This window comes from Budorcas taxicolor, chromosome 11 (assembly GCF_023091745.1).
Source record: "Budorcas taxicolor isolate Tak-1 chromosome 11, Takin1.1, whole genome shotgun sequence".
In the NCBI taxonomy this organism is placed as follows: domain Eukaryota; kingdom Metazoa; phylum Chordata; class Mammalia; order Artiodactyla; family Bovidae; genus Budorcas; species Budorcas taxicolor.
The window spans coordinates 155,018,160-155,038,590 of NC_068920.1; the positions used below are offsets into that span (position 1 = coordinate 155,018,160).

At 46.2% G+C, this 20,431-nt stretch overlaps 1 protein-coding gene and 1 non-coding gene across 2 annotated transcripts in view; both read left to right on the forward strand.

Annotated features, from left to right (window-relative positions):
• Positions 1–4,649, forward strand: part of OLFML2A (olfactomedin like 2A) — a 28,611-nt gene extending 23,962 nt beyond the window's left edge. The window contains exon 8 of the mRNA XM_052648648.1: positions 110–4,649. Within this exon, the coding sequence (XP_052504608.1) occupies positions 110–714 (605 nt within the window). The 3' untranslated portion in view covers positions 715–4,649. The remainder of the gene's footprint in view (positions 1–109) is intronic.
• Positions 4,650–11,918: 7,269 nt separating this feature from the next.
• Positions 11,919–12,023, forward strand: LOC128057060 (U6 spliceosomal RNA). The gene has a single exon (XR_008200247.1). It is a non-coding gene; the product is annotated as a U6 spliceosomal RNA (small nuclear RNA).
• The last annotated feature ends 8,408 nt before the right edge of the window (positions 12,024–20,431 follow it).

Here is a 20,431-nt window from a genome sequence, read left to right on the forward strand (position 1 = left end):
GCCCAGCCCCAGGCCCACAGCTCACTGCTTTTCCATTGCTTGCTGGTCCCTGGGATGAGCTGAGGGTTTTCCCGAGGCTCTGGTGTGACCATCCGCCCCCTGCACGCAGGCCGCTGGAGTAACATGTACAAGCTGCCCTACAACTGGATCGGCACGGGCCACGTGGTGTACCAGGGCGCCTTCTACTACAACCGCGCCTTCACCAAGAACATCATCAAGTATGACCTGCGGCAGCGCTTCGTGGCCTCCTGGGCGCTGCTGCCGGACGTGGTGTATGAGGACACCACGCCCTGGAAGTGGCGCGGCCACTCGGACATCGACTTCGCCGTGGACGAGAGTGGCCTGTGGGTCATCTACCCCGCCGTGGATGACCGCGACGAGGCGCAGTCCGAGGTGATCGTGCTGAGCCGCCTGGACCCCGGCGACCTGTCAGTGCAGCGCGAGACCACGTGGAAGACGCGGCTGCGGCGGAACTCCTACGGGAACTGCTTCCTGGTGTGCGGCATCCTGTACGCCGTGGACACGTACAACCAGCGGGAGGGCCACGTGGCCTACGCCTTCGACACGCACACGGGCACTGATGCCCGCCTGCAGCTGCCCTTCCTCAATGAGCACGCCTACACCACCCAGATCGACTACAACCCCAAGGAGCGGGTGCTCTACGCCTGGGACAATGGCCACCAGCTCACCTACACCCTCCACTTCGTGATCTGAGTGGGGACCTGGGGTCACAGGAGAGGATTGGCCATGGGCATGGGGGCTCCCCACAGCGACTCCTGCAAGGGACTCCCTCAGCAAATATTTACTGGGGGCCAGGCCCAGGGCTAGGTGCTAGGCAGGTGGCTTAGCAAGGATCAGCCTTCTTTAGCACCCAGTGAAGTAATAATCGCTTCCACCTGCAGAATATTGTCAAGAGCTTCACCTGCACTAACCTGCTTAATCTTGACCCCCTTGGAGGTATAGGCAGTTAAGCCCATTTAACAGATGAGGAGACTGAGGCCTCAGTCTGGCTCAGGCTAGCCCACTTTACAGATAAGACCTGACCATGCTCTCCCCTACCTCCAACCCTCTCCCTTCTCTCCTGGTTTTTCTTGTGCTCTCAAGTCTGTCTCCCTACCCAGGGGCTACTCGAAACCTTTGGGACCAACACACTAGTGTTGGGTGGAGGCCAGCTCTGCATGCCATCCCAGAGCCCTGTTCTGACTGAGCTACTGGTGGCCCTGGGGCTTTGGGCCCTTTGGCTGATGTCCTTGTTCCTTGCCTTTGGCCAGCCCCCCATCCCCACCCGCTGTCTGACCGCATTCCAAACCTCCACAGTCACCCAGCCACTGAACAGAAACCACACCCCAAGAAAAAAATACCAGCCCCCCTTCCAAGACCCCCTCCCTCTGTACTCATTTTTATTTTCTCTTATTCTTCATCAGTGCCGTCATTTGTTTCTGAGGCAGCAGCTGAGAAGGCTGCAGGCAGCTGCCTGCCACCGCAACTCTACCAGAGTGAGGAACTGGGCCAGGCCCTGGGGCTCCCTCTCCACCCAGGAGTGCTGGCTCCAGCCACATACCCAGGCTGTGGGACCTCTCCCCACTACCTCCCAGAGCCTTTGGGCCGGGGTCCACCTTGTCCTTTCTCTTTGGACTTTTTAACCCACAACCTATGTGCACTCAGGGATACTCCAGGTCTGCCATGAGCAAGACCCTAAGCCTGAGGCTGGGCAGTACCAGGATGAAATAGGTTTCCTTTTCCTTGGCAGTCCTAACCTGGTCTTTAGGTGAGCTGGCCTGGGAGACGGCGGGGAGGCTGAGATCTGGGCAGCCAGCACAGAGGAGGTTTTGGACCTTCTGGTGGCAGGGAAGAGCCAGGGGGTGAAAGCTGGGAGGGAAGGAGAAAGGGGTCTGTGGGTCAGGCTTTTCCTGGCTTCAGAGATATTGAGGCCAGGGTGCCCGGAGTCCAACTTGGGGCTGAAAATGCACAGGTGGGCTCCCCTGAGCCTCAGTCCCAGGCAACCCAGGGGATCAGACCTTCAGGTCTGTCCCTATCTGCTTTGAACAACATTTTTAGAGCTGGAAGAAGTTCTCAGCCTGACTCCTTGCATCAACAAAGGAGAAAGGGCACAGGGCCACTCCAGGAACGGGACACAGCCGACCTCCTTCCAGAAGGGCTTTGTCCAAATCCTTTATCCTACAGGCTTGGAGGCAGCTAGGCTGTAGACCCCCTGGCACCCAAGCCATACTCACACGTTTGAAGGGTATTTATAGCTGATCTCGACACAACCCCGGACCCTGCTGCTCTCATTCAGTCCCCATGCCAGCTCCCAGGTGTCTGTGTATATGAACACCCAGCTGCCACGTTGGGAAATTCAGCTGCATACCCTGGAGTGTAAGGAAATGCATTTTGTGCAGAATACACTTCTTTCAGACATTGTCAGGTGACGTTATTTTGTTTAAGCTGTAACTCACCCCCAAAATAAAGGGGAATGATGACGCCCAGCCGAGCCAGGCCTGACTCATAGTAGCAGACTCATCCAGGCGCCCCCACCCAGTGGAACTCCAAGGGCTGAGCATACAGACTCTTTGGGGGCTGCAAGTCCTGGGTGTGGGTCTTAGAAGACTCAGTGCTTTGTGATATCACAGCCCAACCATGTGAGAAGTGTTCAGGCTCCTCTCTTCCCATTAGTCTTAGAAAAGGGAAAGTTAAAATGGACTGATGTTGAAAAAAGACAAGCAGAATGGTTTTCTCGGGGACAGGATGCTGGTTGCAGCCTCTAAACATTCACTGATCCCCTTCTGCTTTCAGGTCCTTGTATGTGGGTTACATTGTAGGTACAGTTATTTTCCTCATTTTACAGATAGTCAGACTGGTGCCCAGAGAAGTTAAGTGGAGGCAGTTAAGTGGAAAGCCAGGTTTCCAAATCAGGTAATATAACATGAACATCAACAGTGGGCTAAGAAAGGCATGTGCATCTTCACAACAGTGGAAGGTATATACTCTGTGTGTGCCCATTTTACAGATGGGAAAACTGAGGTGAAGGGACTTACCCAAGCAAGCAGTTTACTCTGTAGCAGAGTCAGGTTTTCACGGCTGGTTAGTACGTGTTTTCTGTCAATTGTATATTTCTCTCGCAGCAGCTCCAGAATAGTGCTCGTTTCTTTTAGACCAGTGTAGCCAAGGCATGAATTGCATCTTCATAGGAGAAGGTGATGGCACCCCACTCCACTCCAGTACTCTTGCCTGGAAAATCCCATGGACAGAGGAGTCTGGTGGGCTGCAGTCCATGGGGTCGCTGAGAGTTGGACACGACTCAGTGACTTCACTTTCACTTTTCACTTTCACGCATGGAGAAGGAAATGGCAACCCACTCCAGTGTTCTTGCCTGGAGAATCCCAGGGACGGTGGAGCCTGGTGGGCTGCCGTCTATGGGGTCGCACAGAGTCAGACACAACTGAAGCGACTTAGCAGCAGTAGCAGCAGGAGACCCAAGAAGGAGGTTGGGGTCCACTCATAAAGAGCCTTGAATGCCAAACCAAAGAGCGACTCCCTCCAATCACATTTGGAACGAAGTCGAGTATAAAGGAGAGGAAAGGAAATTCTAAGACAATTGGATTTTGTCCTATCAGTGATGGGAGGCAGGGGAGAGCTTTTGTTGTGGGATTTACTACATTTGACAGCAGGTACTTAAAGGAGAGAGCCAGCTTTTCCTGCCGACCTCAGCTGTGAAGGCAAAGGAAGCCGTCTCTGGTCTTTCTGAACAACATGATACAGGAAGGGGCTTTGACTGCTACCTTTGATTCTTCATGAGAGAGTTCTAGGCCTTAATATTTAATTTGCTCTGTCTGGGGAGAAAAGGAGGCCTCTGCCTTGGGAGGCAGACCTAAAAGTAAGGCTCGGGGGGTGGGATGGGGTTTCCTGGGAATGACTTGAGGGCTTCTGAAAGCCAGTTTGTTCTAAAGCATCTTTTCCTCCTTGACAACATTGGAAACCACTCTGGTGACAGGACACAGCCCAGGATGGTTGTCAGGGAGCCCTGGGTAAGGAAGGGTTGGGAAGTCCTAGGTTCGAATCCAGCTGTGCTTCTCACAGGCTTCACATTTGGGCAGGGTAGGGACTGTTAGAGTGGACAGATGTCAACTCCTTTTTATGGCTGAAGACTTGCAGTTTAGTGAGGACACAGGGCAGCTGAGGGCCCAAGCAGTACCCTCCTAGAGCTAGAAGGCACCTTTACTTAACAGTATCACTAATCCACCCAGGAACCCCATGGTTGGCATTACTTTCCCCATTACAGGAAATGAACCTCAAGTTCAAAAAGGTTAAGCAACCTGCTCAGGGTCACGAATCTAACAAGAAGTATAGTCAAGAGTTGAACCAGGTCTGTTTTTACACCAAAGCCCAAAACTAACTGTTGTTAAGAATTTTGTAACCAGTCAGTTGTTTTTTTTTTTTGCTTTGGCTACTGGGAAGCTTAAAGTCAAACTTGAGATTATTTTTAACAGTCATTGTACTGAGTCTCCTACTGGACTCTGGCCTCATTCTAGCTTTTTGCTTTTGCCTTTACCCTGATCTCTTTATTATATTGTACTTTATCTATTTTTGTAAATTGCCACAGTATCTTTTTTTGCACCAAGGTGGACTGTACCGAAATAAATACATGATCAAAAGTTTGATTTATAAGTCTTAATTAAATGTTGTCATCTGCATCCTTACCATAACACAGACATTTAATAACTTTAAAACAATACTTAGTTTGTTATGAGAATTGGCCTTGTTACTGGAAACTGATCTGGAAAATGAACTAGGGCAGAAGAACCCAAGTCAGACTGAAAACCAGGCCCCTCCCAGGGTAGAGGAGAAGCAAGCCATTCCAAAAGGTACAGACATCACCTTGCAGCCCCACCTTTAGCTGCAGAGAGAGAGAATCCCAGATCAGGGGACATGGGGCTGAAGGGAAGGTAAGAACAGAAAGAAATGTTTTCCTGGGAAAAAGACAGTATTGTGGAGTCGGGGAGGGGGGCCTTGAGCATCCCTGAGGGATGTTTCTCAAACTTCAGTCATTCATGTGACTTTTGTCACATTCCTCTTTACCATCTTCAGTATGCTTTATTGTTTCTTTTTTCGATCATTTCATTCTTTTTACTGATTTTATTTCAAAAGGAAGCTTTATAAGCTGTTGGCAAAAATGAAAACAAAAAATCTTAAAAAAATTTTTTAGAGATGAACTTTCTTACGATAGTAAAAGATAGCCAGTGACCACAAACACAAGGTGATCAGAATGTGATGCTGAGAACGCACAGCCTCGCTGGACACCATGCCTGTGAAGCAGGCCCAAGGTCTTTGTGTAAAAAGGAAGGTTAGCAAATGTTCAGGGGATGTAAAGGGCAAATGAGCAGAATGTGGACATGTCCTTGATGTAATCAGAAGGATGAGACTGAAAGAGAATAGCTTCTCCCATATGACTTAATGGGCCTTCACATGGTGCCTTAGGTACCTCCAAGGAGCAATCAAACCACCGATGAGTGACTTGGATTTAGACTGGCTTCCCAAACACACATATACATGCACTTGTTCAGCCCAGTCCCCACAGGACAGACAAGTCAGAAGCACAGTGCCACTCCTGCCACGGCAGAGGCTGATGGGGACACGTCCCTGTCACCACTCAGACCCCACTGGGGCTGACCCTAATCTCAAGCAAGCCAAACATGGCTGGGTTTTAGGGAATCTGGACCATGACCTCCCACTCTGGCTCCTCACCAGCACCAGTCCCATCTGTTCTCTGCCCCACCCTCCCCCAACTTTGCATCAGCTTTGCATTACTCTGCCCAGGACAGTGGTCCCTGCACCTGTGCATGGCCGCCTCCCTCTGTCATTCAAGCCTCAGCTTCCCCAGGGACACTGTCCCTCAATGCTGAGTCTAAAGTTGTCCCCATCACAAACTTCCTTGTATCTTCACTAGCAGGTATTTATTAGTTTTCCTTCTTCAGGCCTGTCTCCTGTCCCTGGAGTCTGAATTCTATGAAAGCAGAACTTGCTCTCTTCTTGTTGATCAGCACCCAGGAGACCCCAACAAATGTCTGCAAATAACTGAGTGATCTGTCTCAGAACCTAGAGTCAGGTTCCAGGCAGGAATCTCTAGAGTGTAATCTCAGATCATTAAGGTTGGAGAGCAGATGGGATATTTCCAGTAATTCTCTCCATCCTGAAGTTCTATGAAAATGAGAAAACCCATCTTCAGGGAAAAAATGCCTCCCTAAACCCTCCACCCTGGTCTGCAGCCAGACACTTGGCTAGTAAAGAAAGCTGTGCTGTTTCTGTCGTCTGTGGCAACAACACTCTCACATGCCAGACGCGCAGCTCTGAACCCCAGTTCAGTGTTCAGGGCAGCTCAGTAGCCCACAGAAGCCAGAGACTATAGAGCTTGGGGGGCTTGGGGGCCAGACTGACTTATCTCTGACCCTTACCAGCTTGCCTGACAGCATCACCCACCAGAAAACGAGTGACAAGTCTTGTGCAGTTTTATAAACCCTGAGCATGATGCCCAGTACACCGTGGGCATTCAGGAGGCAGTAACTCCTGTTAGCATTGTGACCAGTTAATTCCCTGCTCAGAGGATCTGCCAGCTCTTCCAGCAGAGAGCTGTCGGGTATCCAATGTGATTGATGCTTGTGTGCCAGCCTTGGGGGCACCAAGCTGAGCAGGTCTCACTCCTCCCCTTGGGAACCTGCTGAGAGGTATGGAAGCCTTTCGTAGACACATCCACATGGTGTTCTTGGTGCTTTGAGAACCAAGAGTCTTTAGGGGCTCCCTGTGCCTTACCAAGGAGTGGGGGCTGTTCCTGGAGCCAGGGAGGTGCCAACACCTCCCAGCCTACCTCCCGGTCAGAGAGTGAAGAGCCTCCTCTGGTCCCTTTTTGATGCTCTCCTCAAAAGGGATGACCTTCTCCTGCCCTCTAGATTTTCTCACTAGGGCTTCAAGCCCTAGAATTTCCCCTTCACTGAGTGGGGAAGGAAGAAATAACAATGACTGTCTATAGGAACTCCGCTGTCCGGATGTGTGCTCCATGCCAGGCTCAGTTGCCGAGTCTACAGCGTCATCTCATTGAATCCTCCCAGTGACCCCACAGAATAGGTACTTTTGCTGTCCACGCTTCACAGATGGGGAGACTGGGGCACCAACTGCTGTGTAAACTGTTCAAGGTCACACAGCCATGAGGACCGAGCTGCAGCACCACCCTCTCAAAACACCATGCCGGAGGTTCTCGCACCCAGCTCCCAGGGCTTCTCTGGTGGTCCAGTGGCTAAGACTCTGTGCTACCAATGCAGCGACCTGGGTTCGATCCTTGGCCAGGGAGCGAGATTCTACATGCCACAACTGAAAGATCTTCGAAGATCCTGCATGACCCAAATAAGAGCTGGCACAGCCAAATAAATATAAATATATACATACATAAAAAGCTTTGAGAAAAAAAATTCAGCTCCCCTCGGAATCACTGCTGGTGTCCAGGTGCCACCCCAGACAATGGTCCCTGGGGGCGAGGACTGAGACCTGCCCAGAAGATCGTGCCATGGGGGTTGGAGGCCCCCTTGCCCTTCACTCTCCCATTGCTCAGAAGGGGCACCCCAGGAGTGATGGGGTGGATCTGTCAGATGCCAGGCTGCACCTATGAAAGCACCCTCCTCCTGGCTGCCCCAGAAGAACAGCAGAGGGAGCAGGCCTTAGCCTGGCATGTGGGCCATTTCTCCCCAACGGGGCGACTATGAGTGGGGGTGGGGTCCCTAGGGCACAGAGCACAAAGACACCCTCTGCCCCAGGCAGTGCCCAGACGCTACCCTACCCACCGGGTCCAGTCTGAACTCTGCCCACATCTGGGGCCAGTCCCTCGAGCCCCTACATTCCAACAGGGACTCTGTGAGGCAGAACAGACAGGGCTTTCAGGATGCATGCCTGCCAGGGGGTATGAATTATTACCGAGAATTATCTGCCATGAGCTCAGGGTGCCATTTCACGTGCCAGAGGTTGGCTGCCCTGCCCTGGCCCTGGCTGCTTGGCTCCAGGGCCCTCATTCCAACTGTGCAAGGACAGAAACTTTATTCTCTCCCATGGCAAGAGGCCTCCGCCCCTCACCATCTGTGCAGCACCCCCTCAGCGATACCCCCACCCCTACCCAAGGGCCAGGGCCCCCCTTCTCCATGGCTCAACACAGAGCAGATTAGATAGGGTGATTCCAAAGACAAGTTTCCCAGGTTTCTTTAAGCCAGGGATTTTATTGACAGGGAAAGTCACTGTTACCAAAATGTCCCATCCCAACCTGGCCTGGCTTTTTTGCACGAGGCCTTGATGGACTTGAACAGCTGCTGCAGCTGCAACAATCTTCCAGTGGAAGGACCCATGGCTGTGGGGGCCAGACAACCCTGATTTGAATCTCAATTTGCCACCTACCACCTACCACCTGCAGAACGTGGGCACTCTACCTGAAATCTCTGTTCTCAATTTCCTCATCTTTAAAATGGGAGTGACAACCTCGATCTTCACAACCAGGAATGTTGCGAGGTTGAAATGAGCTAATGGACATGCAAAAGCACTAAGTGGGAACACGGAGGGTGTACGGCAGGGCGAAGCACGGTGCACCATGAAGAACCTCAAAGACTGACTTGGGGCATCACTCTAGGTCTGATCACGTGAGTTGTCAACAAATGCAAGCATATCCTCAAAACTGATTGTCTTCCTTGCCTTCTCTAACAGAAGAGTGGGGAGAGCACATTTCTTTCATCCAGTGAGCCCACTTGGACTGACTGGCAGTAGTCATCTATGGGAGCTGCCCACCTGGCCCAGGGCGAGGGAGGACAGTGAAGGATTAGCAGGGTTTGCCATGAGAATAAGAAGTCTGGCTGGTGAGATACATGCTATGTTTGCTGTCTCTGTTATGGAACAAGGTCTAAATAAAACTCCTCACTATTTTTGCCTGGATTTGTGTAACAGCTTCTACATTGATCTTTGTGCTTGTTGTCCCTTCCCACCCTCTGATCTTCAACTTCAGTTGCTAGAGTGAATTTTCTAAAATGAAAAGCTGACCATTTCACCCTATTACCTGTCACTGTCCCATGGCTCCTCCCATTGCTCTAAGGATCCCAGGGGTGACTTTCAAGGCCTCCGTTCACTTTCCCAGCCCCACCCATAGCCACTCACTTCCAAATATCCCAACTGGAAGCCCCATCGACCTGCAGGCCTTCAAGAGCTGAGATGTGAGGATCCAAGGCAGCTTGGAAAGTCAGACCCCAAACCCTGTGCCCAGACTCACAAGACCAGGTTGAGATCAGAGGGGCAGCCAGAGATTTCACTGCATTTGCCAACAGAGAGTTTAACAAACCGGAGGGAGCTGGTAAACTTCCAATGAACCCTGAAGTGCAGTTTAGCAAAGCGGTCACCTGCTCACCCCTAACCACACTGATGGGATTAGTTCTGCGTCACTCCTGCAGAGGGGAATTTACACGGCCCTCTTTTCCTGATCGCCCATTCCAAGACAAATCTTGGCAGCCAGACACAGGGTGGAGGCTTCCAGGCACCGCTGTATCCAGAGATTTCTAGTCCAGGATCCAGGCATGTATGAGGACCCTTATCCCACAGGAGGCCATTGAGGTTCCTCCTCATTCCTTCTCAGTCCTTGCTATTCCCCTAAAGGCAATCAGATATTTTTGGCTTTCAGTTTCACAAGATCCCACCCTATACTCCTGCTCTGGTCAGGTGCAGAGATGAGCCTTGGTGATTCAGCGATGGTGCAATGCGAAAGTATTCAATGGACATTGTCAACGAGCTGGACAGGAAGGGTTGATGGTCAGGAAGCATAACCCACACCACATGGCTGAGGAATGAGGAACTCAAAAGCAAATCTACATTTGTTTCTAAAAGATTGGGATGTTCACTGAAATACTAGGGAAGAGTCTAGACTTGCTCAACAGGCAAGTATATGAATGAGTTCCTTGAGGGAAAATAGCTTCTTTAAAGAAAAGAATCCAAACAGGTTTGTTTTTTCTTTTCTTCTTTTTTCTCTTGAACTTTTTAACTTTGAAATAATAACAAAGTTATAGAAAAGCTACAAGAATAACACAAATAACTCCTAAATACTTTTCCCCTGGATTCACAATTTATTCATATTTTGTGACATTTGCTTTCTCATTCTCTCAATAGAGAGCTTTTAACCACAGCACAATTAGAAAAATCAGGAATTTTAGCATTATACAGTATTATACCTAATCTAGAACTTCCTTGGTGGCTCAGTCAGTAAAACGTCTGCCTACAATGTGGGAGGCCTGGGTTCAATCCCTGGGTCAGGAAGATCCCCTGGAGAAGGAAATGGCAACCCACTCCAGTACTCTGGAAAATCCCATGGATGGAGGATGGGACCCTGGTAGGCTATAGTCCATGGGGTCGCAAAGAGCTGGACATGACTGACCGACTTCACCTTCACTTTTCTTTCACTTTTTCATACCTAATCTACAGATCTTATACAAATTTGGTGATGCTTAGAGCAATTTTTCTCCAGATCAAGATCCAATCCAGAATAACACATCACATGTAAATCTTCCTTAATTCTGGAACGGGTCTCCAGCCTTTTTTCTTTTCCATGACATTACTATTTTTGAAGAGTACAGGTCATTTATTTTGTAAAACATTCCTGGACTTTGATTTGTCAAATATTTCCTCATGATTAGTTCCAGGCTATGCATTTGGGGCAGAGATACCACAGCACTGATACTGTATCTTTCTCAGCACATCGTATTGAGAAGCATGCGTGCTCAGCCACTCTCTGCAACCCTGTGGAGTGCAGTCAGCCAGGCTCCTCTGTCCATGGGATTCTGCAGGGAAGAACACTGGAGTGGGTTGCCATGCCCTCCTCTACGGGACCTTCCCCACCCAGGGTTCAAACCTGCATCTCCTTCATCTCCTGTATTGGCAAGTGGATTCTTGCCACCTCGGAAGCCACCTCGGAAGCCCCATATTAAGAAGCACTTCAAGTCCATTTGCCCTATTACTGGTGATGGTTACCTTAATCACTTGATTAAGGTGGTGTCTACCAATTTTACCTACTGTACAATTACGATGTTCTCTTTATAATTAATAAGTAATTTGTGGGGGAGTACTTTGAGACTATATAAATATTTTATTTCTCATCAAACTTTCACCCTCTTAGCATCTTTATTTCCATCTATTTTAATTTCTCAGATGATTGCAAAATTGTGACAATTTCTATTGTTATGACTTAGCATTCTACTGTAAAGAAGAGTCTACAGTTATAGAAACATACAGGGGATGGTGAGGCCATAAATTCTTATCTTATTCAGTGGGTTATAATTCATCATTATTATTATTTGCTTGATAATCAAATTGTTGCAGATGCGGCCAGTGAGAACTCATTCAAGGTGGCGCTGTGTCATTTTGATGTGTCTCTCATATTCATTGAGCAATTCTCTATTTTCTGGCACAAGACGATGCTCTAGACTCATCCTATATTTTCTCTGGTCTCATGTAGGAACCAGCCATTTCTTCTAGGAGCTCTGGTTCCCCTGTGGAGGATGATATTATGGTACTTAGAAAGTAGGAGCTGGGCACAGCTGGGCTCACTGTCGATCTTCTCAGTGGATACAACTAGGAAATGCATACATATATAAATATAAATCCAAGAGTTCATACTGATGCCTCAGTTCCAATCATTTCCTATTTGTACGTCTCTTCTACAACAGTAAGAAACCTGGCTCTCAACATGCTTAATACATTTCACCTTTTACTCAATCTGCCGGTACACAGAGACTAGTTTCAGAATTAGTCACTGTGAAAAACAAGACCATTAGGTAAAGTTCAGTATTTGTTTGCAGTTCTTTTTATCTTTAAACTGAGAGCGTATATCAAAGCTGTGTGTTCAAAAGCTACTTGGGGTGCTTGCTTCAGCAGCACAGATACTAAAATTAGAATGATATGGAGATTAGCGTGTCTCCTGCATAAGGATGACCCCAAAATTGCTACTTGAATTAGTCCTTTTCCACTTCAGTGTGGTTTGTTATTCATTTGAAACATAATTCAATAAATTATAAATACAGAGATATTTCACTTGAGATTTTTTCTATGGCTTGTTTCAGTTCTCTTATGAATAACATAACTAAATTTTCTTTTCTCCACTTTTTTTAAGCTTGTCTTATTGCTTTTGTTTTAATAAAGGAAATTAACTCTTTTACAGTAGTGAAAACTAATTTATCCGGTCTTTTCCCTGACATTTTTTGTTATTTCTTTGATATGGATGGGAGAGAGTTAGGAGCCCCTCCTCGTATCTGCCAGAACCCAGCACCTGGTCTGGAGCATAAGAATGCTCAGCAGACATTTGTGGAATGTTGGCTGGAGGCTTAACAAGTGACTTCCCCTTGTACCTGGATAGATAGACCCAGGGTCTTGACCTTATGATGATTATAACGATGATTATCACAGTAGTTACCATTAAGTTGAATAATTGTGAAAAGTCTTAGCAAAGGGCATGGATGAGGTAATCACTGATTAAATTGCACCTGCTATTAAGCACTAAGAACCTGGCATGGTGCTCCATTATCTTATTTAATCCTTCCAATAATCCCATTTTACAGATGGGGAAACTTGGATTTTAGAGAGTCGTTTGTTCTTATAACTAGGAAGCTGTGAGTTGGGACCTGAATCCAGACCTGACTTCAAAATCTACACTTTATCCACAATATGTCCCAGGCTTTGTATTTCCAAAGACAAACACACACTCAGTCAGCTAATTCAAGGAACTCTGAAGCTGTTGCTTACAAGGTCAAAGATTCCTTAGCTACAGCCAGCTGCCAGCCAATTCCCAGACTAAATAAAGACGAGTCTCAGGAAGTCGGGTCCATAAAGGTATAAAGACATTCTCCTTTGATGGCTTAGAAATCTACCATCATATTATGTCCTCCCTGTCAAAAGCAACTTGGACTTAAGCGTTTGGCCAAAGTATGGGGAAATGAACATTCTCAGGCCCAGGTGTTGGAAGTATAATGACAGCCAACATTAATGAGTGCTTACTCTGAGCCTGGCCCTTTACCCTGGGATTTTTCACCCTCAGCACTGTTGACTGTAGGGACTGCACCACCCTTTGCTGGGGTGGGGAGCACTGTCCTGTGCATTGTAGGGCGGTCAGCAGCATCTCTGGCCTCCACCCACCTGATGTTAGTAGCACCCCTCCCGTCGTGACAACTATCATCTCTCCAGACATTACCAAAAAATCCCCCTTGGAGGATGCACAAATTCACCCCGGCTAAGAACCACTGCTTACAAATATTACACTACTTTCATTATCACAACAATCTGATGAGATTGGCATTTTCATTATCCCATTCTACAGACAAAGAAACTGAGGCACAGATATGTTAAAGTCCTACTGCTAACAAGCAGGAGAGAAGGGACTAAAACCCAAGAAGTAGGAATCCAAAGGCCACAGTGCTTCATTGTAGTGGCCAGCCCATCTGATCTGACCTTTCCAGAAAACAGTTTGGCAGAATATTAAAAAAAAAAAAAAAAAGGAAATATGCATACCATTTAGCCCACAGTCCCAAGTCTAGGACTTTAAAGAAATATACACATGAGACTGTTCATCTAATTGTTTACAGTCATGAAAAGCTTGAAGTGTAGTAAAGACCTGTCTGGAGGGGACTAATCAAACTTCCTCCTGGGCCTGAGCATGTGGGCACTAAGCTTGAACCAGAAATAAATTTTTTAACCATGTGATTTTTTTCTGCAGACACTAAAAAGAGTTATACAGATCTGTACTGACACAGAAAGATGTCCTTGATACTGGATTGAATTTTTTAAATGTAAAACCTACATGTATAATATGGTTTTACTTCTATAAAGTTTTCTGTACATATAGCAAGGGAGGGAAGTGCCATTTTTAACAAGAGGTGATTACAGCAGCTCTCGCACTTGTTTGGAATATTATCTGATGGGATGCTTGGCGTGAGAGGAAGGCGAGTCACAAAAGGGCACATATTGTAGAATTCCATTTATATGAAATGTCAGAATAGGCAAATCCATAGAGACAGAAAGAACAGTGTTTGCCAACACTAAGGGGAGGGGGACGGGGGAATGACTGCTAATGGGTATGGGATTTCTTTATGGGGTGACAAAAATGTTCTGGAATAAGATAGTGATGATGATGTTGGAAGGACTGATATTGAAGCTGAAACTCCAAGACTTTGGCCACCTGATGCAAAGAACTGATTCATTCGAAAAGACCCTGATGCTGGGAAAGATTGAAGGCAGGAGAAGAAGGGGAAGACAGAGGATGAGATGGTTGGATGGCATCACTAACTCAATGGACATGAGTTTGAGCAAGCTGTGGGAGTTGGTGATGCACAGGGAGGCCTGACATGTTGCAGTCCATGGGGTCGCAAAGAGTCGGACATGACTGAGTGACTGAACTGAACTGAACTGATGATGGTTACACAAGCTTGTGAATATACTAAAAACTGCTGAACTGTACACTTTAAAAGGATGAGTTTTATAGCATGTGAATAATGCTTCGGTAAAACAAATTTTGACAGAACTTCAGGGAGAAATTGACAAATCCAAAGCAATGATTGGGAAGCCAGTGACACCATGGAGAATCTATCCCCCCAGGAATCCAGAGGACTGTGGTAGGGGACCTGGCTTCTTGCTGTTTTTGCTCGGATGGCCTCTCATGTTGTCTCATCCTCACGGGTGCAAGACCGCTGCTGCGATTCTGGATCCCACCTGCAGCATCAGTGTCCAGAGGGAGAAAGGGGTTGACTTGGTCCTCCTCAGAAGGAGGCTCCTTCCTTCTCATAGTAAGTGCTGGACCATGTGTCCTGGCCCTACCCAACTCCTGGCAAGGGACTGAGGACCACCATGATTAGCTTAGACTCATCAGGATTTACCTGAGTAGAAAAGTAACTTAGTAACCAGAGGGGCAGACACCAGAACAAAATCTGATCTCTGCAGCATTGGAGGAGGGGGAACTGGCAATCAACCATGGTGGGCATTCCTTCCCCACAGGCCTTGCCCTCTGCTTTGCATGCCTTTCTCAATCTCTCCAAGTTTATGCTTTCTCTTCCTTTTTTAAAAAAAATATTTATTTATTTATTTGGCGGCACTGGTCTTAGTTGCAGCCTGTGGGATCTAATTTCCTGTTCAGTCCTTACTGAACCAGGGCCCCCTGCACTGGGAGCACGGAGTCCTAGCCACTGGACCACCAGGGAAGGCCTCTCCTCCTCCTTCACACCAACAGGGCAGCTTCTCCAGAAAGCCCTCCTTGTCCTCATTGCCTAGGTCAAAGAACCAGCACCTTGTAGCTCTGGCTGTGGTTGCAACTAAACAATTTCACATGTCATTATTTTACAGATGAAGTCTGTCCCACAGAGGCAGCTCCACACTCTTTACCCATAGTTCAGTTCAGTTCAGTTCAGTTCAGTTCAGCTCAGTCGCTCAGTCGTGTCCAACTCCCTGCAACAGCATGAACCGCAGCACATCAGGCCTTCCTGTCCATCACCACCTCCCAGAGTCCACCCAAACTCATGTCCATTGAGTCGGGGATGCCATCTAACCACCTCATCCTCTGTTGTCCCCTTCTTCTCTCGCCTTCAATCTTTCCCAGCATCAGGGCCTTTTCAAATGAGTCAGTTCTTTGCATCAGGTGGCCAAAATATTAGAGTGTCAGCTTCAATATCAGTCCTTCCAATGAACACCCAGGACTGATTTCCTTTAGGATGGACTGGTTGGATCTCCTTGCAGTCGAAGGGACTCTCAAGAGTCTTCTCCAACACCACAGTTCAAAAGCATCAATTCTTCAGTGTTCAGCCTTCTTCACAGTCCAACTCTCACATCCACACATGACCACTGGAAAAACCATAGCCTTGACTAGAGGGACATTAGTGGACAAAGTAATGTCTCTGCTTTTTAATATGCTATATAAGTTGGTCATAATTTTCCTTCCAAGGAGTAAGCATCTTTTAATTTCATGGCTGCAGTCACCACCTGCAGTGATTTTGGAGCCCCAAAAAATAAAGTCTGACACTGTTTCCACTGTTTCCCTATCTATTTGCCATGAAGTGATGGAACTGGATGCCATGATCTTCGTTTTCTGAATGTCGAGTTTTAAGCCAACTTTTTTGCTCTCCTCTTTCACTTTCATCAAGAGGCCCTTTAGCTCTTCTTCACTTTCTGCCATAAGGGTGGTGTCATCTGCATATCTGAGGTTATTGATATTTCTCCCAGCAATCTTGATTCAAGCTTGTGCTTCATCGTTTCTCATGATGTACTCTGCATAGAAGTTAAATAAGCAGGTTGACAATATACAGCCTTGACGTACTCCTTTTCCTATTTAGAACCAGTCTGTTGTTCCATGTTCAGTTCTAACTGTTGCTACCTGACCTGCATACAGGTTTCTCAAGAGGCAGGTCAGGTGGTCTGGTATTCCCATCTCTTTCAGAATTTTCCACAGTTTATTGTGATCCACACAGTCAAACAGGACACAGTCAAAGCCTGGCACAGAGTAGGTGCTCAATAAGCAGCTTACTGGCTAGACATGTGTATCAGTATGCTACAAGAAGCAGATGTGAGGTCTGGAAGATGATATCAAGGGCTTTATGAGTAGTGAGATTTTTTATTAAAACATAACCCACAACAGAGTGCTCACATCTTAGACATACCTTGATGACTGTACAAATGAATACACTAACAAAGGCAAGTGGGGGGCTTCCCAGGTGGCACTGGTGGTAAAGAATCTGCCTGCCAGTGCAGGAGACAAAAGAGACATGGGTTTGATCCCTGCATCGGGAAGATTCCCTGGAGGAGGAAATGGCAACTCACTCCAGTATTCATGGCTGGAGAACTCCATAGACAGAGGTGCCTTGGGCTACAGTCCATAGGGTTGCAAAGAGTCGGACACGGTGGAAGCAACTTGACACACGCAAGTAGGTGGGAGGTGTGATATGGAGTGATTTTATTTTCCTCTCTGTCCTTCTCTGGGTCATTTAAATCTTTTTCAGTCTTACAAGGGGCTGAGTCATTTTTACAAAAACAAAGCCTTTATTTAAAAAAAAAAAACCCAAAAATATAATTTTTAACTATTTGGATGTGGAAGGAACCCATGGGGGTGCTAAGAGCTTCTCCTTCTGTTGTTTTGTTTTCCCACCCTCCTTTCCCTGGGGCACCCTCTTTGGCAACCTCTTCCTAATCTCTGGGCTTCCCTGGTGGCTCAGATGGTAAAGAATCCGCCTGCAGTGCGGGAGACCTGGGTTTGATCCCTGGGTTGTGAAGATCCCCTGGAGAAGCGAATGGCTACCCACTCTAGTATTCTGGCCTGGAGAATTCCATGGACTCTATAGTCTATTTGGTCGCAAAGAGTAGGACATGACTGAGCAACTTTCACTTTCCTATCCTCCAGGAGGATAGGCATGAGTTTGTTACAAAGGCCCAAAGGCTGTGCTGGGTCCAGGGATAAAAGTGAGGCAAAAAGGTAAATTTCCATAAAAAAATTATGCAGGCATTTGTGTTTTACTTATCTTTTTCTCCAAAAGCAGGAATTTGGGAGATTCAAGACATCTGGCTCTTTTAATAAGAAAGTAGAATCTTTTCTCAGAAACGCCCAGGTTAATTATTTGTATGTGATGAAGCATTCATTCATTCATTCATTTGTTCACCCACTCATTTGTTCACTGGTACCTTCCTCTGCTCTTGGCCCATCCTGACTGTGGGGAATATAGAGATGGATCAGATTTGGTGCCTGTCCCCAGGGAGACAGAAGACACATTCACCACTGTCACTGCAGCTATGGCATTCTACTCTTTCCTGGTGGCTCAGAGGTTAAAGCATTTGCCTCCAATGCAGGAGACCCGGGTTCGATCCCTGGGTCGGGAAGATTCCCTGGAGAAGGAAATGGCAATCCACTCCAGTATTCTTGCCTGGAGAATCCCATGGACGGAGAAGCCTAGTAGGTTACAGCCCATGGGGTCGCAAAGAGTCGGACACAACTGAGTGACTTCACCTCACCTCACCTCATGGCATTCTATGGTGGGTAGGCACAGAGTCATGCAGAGACTACCATCCAAGGGAAGGGGCATTTGAGATGTTTTGAAGATCATATAGAAGTTTGTGAGGTAGAGGAGTGAAAAGGTATTCCAGAGAGAAGGAACAGCTGAGCAAAAGCACAGCGGCTGGGACAGCTTAGTGCATTGAATGCAATGGGCCAGAGCAAGGATGTGTAGCCAGACTACCTGCATTTGTGTCCTGCCTTACCCATTTTTTGGCTGTATAATCTTGAGCAAGCTTTTTACTCTTTCTATGCCTCAGTTTCTTCATCTATTAAATAGAGATAATGAAAATGATAGGGACAGAGTAAAGCGGACAAAGTAGGTGATTAAGCAGCTAATCCCACTAGGAGGCTGTAAGTAGAAAAAGTCTGGGAGACCCCTAAAAGTTAATGATCACTCAAGAAAGCAAGGTTGCTTTACCACAAAACCAAACAGGCTTGCTTAGCAACAAACCATGCAACAGAAGAATGGGACATGTGCCCAAACAATAAAACAATGGTGGCATGAGCCCCACAACCTGCCCAGTGAGCACAGTAAGTTAGGACATGCTCTCTGTATACACAAAACACAATAATTTTTGGACCTAGCTTGACCATGTAGAGACAAGAAAACTCCCCTGCTTATCTTTTCTGATCACAATGCAGTAAGATTAGATGTCAACTACAGGAAAAAAAAAAAAAACTATTAAAAATACAAATATGTGGAGGCTAAACAACACGCTTCTGAATAACCAACAAATCACAGAAGAAATCAAAAAAGAAATCAAAATATGCATAGAAACGAATGAAAATGAAAACACAACAACCCCAAACCTACGGGATTCAGTAAAAGCAGTGCTAAGGGGAAGGTTCATAGCAATACAAGCTTACCTCAAGAAACAAGAGAAAAATCAAATTAATAACCTACCTTTACACCTAAAGCAACTAGAAAAAAGGAGAAATGGAGAACCCCAGGGTTAGTAGAAGGAAAGAAATAATAAAAATTAGGGCAGAAATAAATAAAAAAGAAACAAAGGAGACTATAGCAAAAATCAACAAAACTAGAAGCTGGTTCTTTGAGAAGAATAAAAAAATAGACAAATAAAATAACAAACCTTTAGCCAGACTCAAGAAAAAAGGGAGGAGAATCAAATCAACAGAATTAGAAGTGAATATGGAGAAATCACAACAGACAACACAGAAATACAAAGAATCATAAGGGACTACCATCAGCAACTATATGACAATAAAATGGACAACTTGGAAGAAATGGATGAATTCTTAGAAAAGTATAACCTTCCAAAACTGAACCAGGAAGAAACAGAAAATCTTAACAGACCCATCACAAGCACGGAAATCAAAACGGTAATCAAAAATCTTCCAACAAGCAAAAGCCCAGAACCAGAAGTCTTCACAAGTGAATTCTACCAAAAATTAAGAGAAGAGCTAACACCTATCCTACTTAAACTCTTCCAGAAAATTGCAGAGGAAGGTAAACTGCCAAACTCATTCTATAAGGCCACCATCACCCTTATACCAAAACCAGACAAAGATGCCCCCAAAATGAAAACTACAGGCCAATATCACTGATGAACATAGATGCAAAAATCCTCAACAAAGTTCTAGCAAACAGAATCCAACAACATATTAAAAAGATCATACATCATGACCAAGTGGGCTTTATCCCAGGGTTGCAAAGATTCTTCAATATTCACAAATCAATCAATGTGATACACCACATTAATAAATTGAAAGATTAAAAATATATGATTATCTCAATAGATGCAGAGAAAGCCTTTGACAATATTCAACATCCATTTATGATAAAAACCCTCCAGAAAGAAGGCATAGAAGGAACATACCTCAACATAATAAAAGACGTATATGATAAACCCACAGCAAACATTATCCTCAATGGTGTAAAGTTGAAAGCATTTCCCCTAAAGTCAGGAACAAGACAAGGGTGCCCACTCTCACCACTACTATTCAACATAGTTTTGGAAGTTTTAACCACAGCAATCAGAGCAGAAAAAGAAATAAAAGGAATCCAGATTGGAAAAGAAGAAGTAAAATTCACTGTTTGCAGATGACATGATCCTCTATATAGAAAACCCTAAAGACACCACAAGAAAATTACTAGAGCTAATCAATGAATATAGTAAAGTTGCAGGATATAAAATCAACACACAGAAATCCCTTGCATTCCTGTCCACTAACAATGAGAATACAGAAAGAGAAATTAAGGAAAGAATTCCATTCACCATTGTGATGAAAAGAATAAAGTACATAGAATAAAGAACAAATCTACCTAAAGAAACAAAAGACCTATATATCAGTTCAGTTCAGTCATTCAGTTGTGTCCAAGTCTTTGCAACCCCA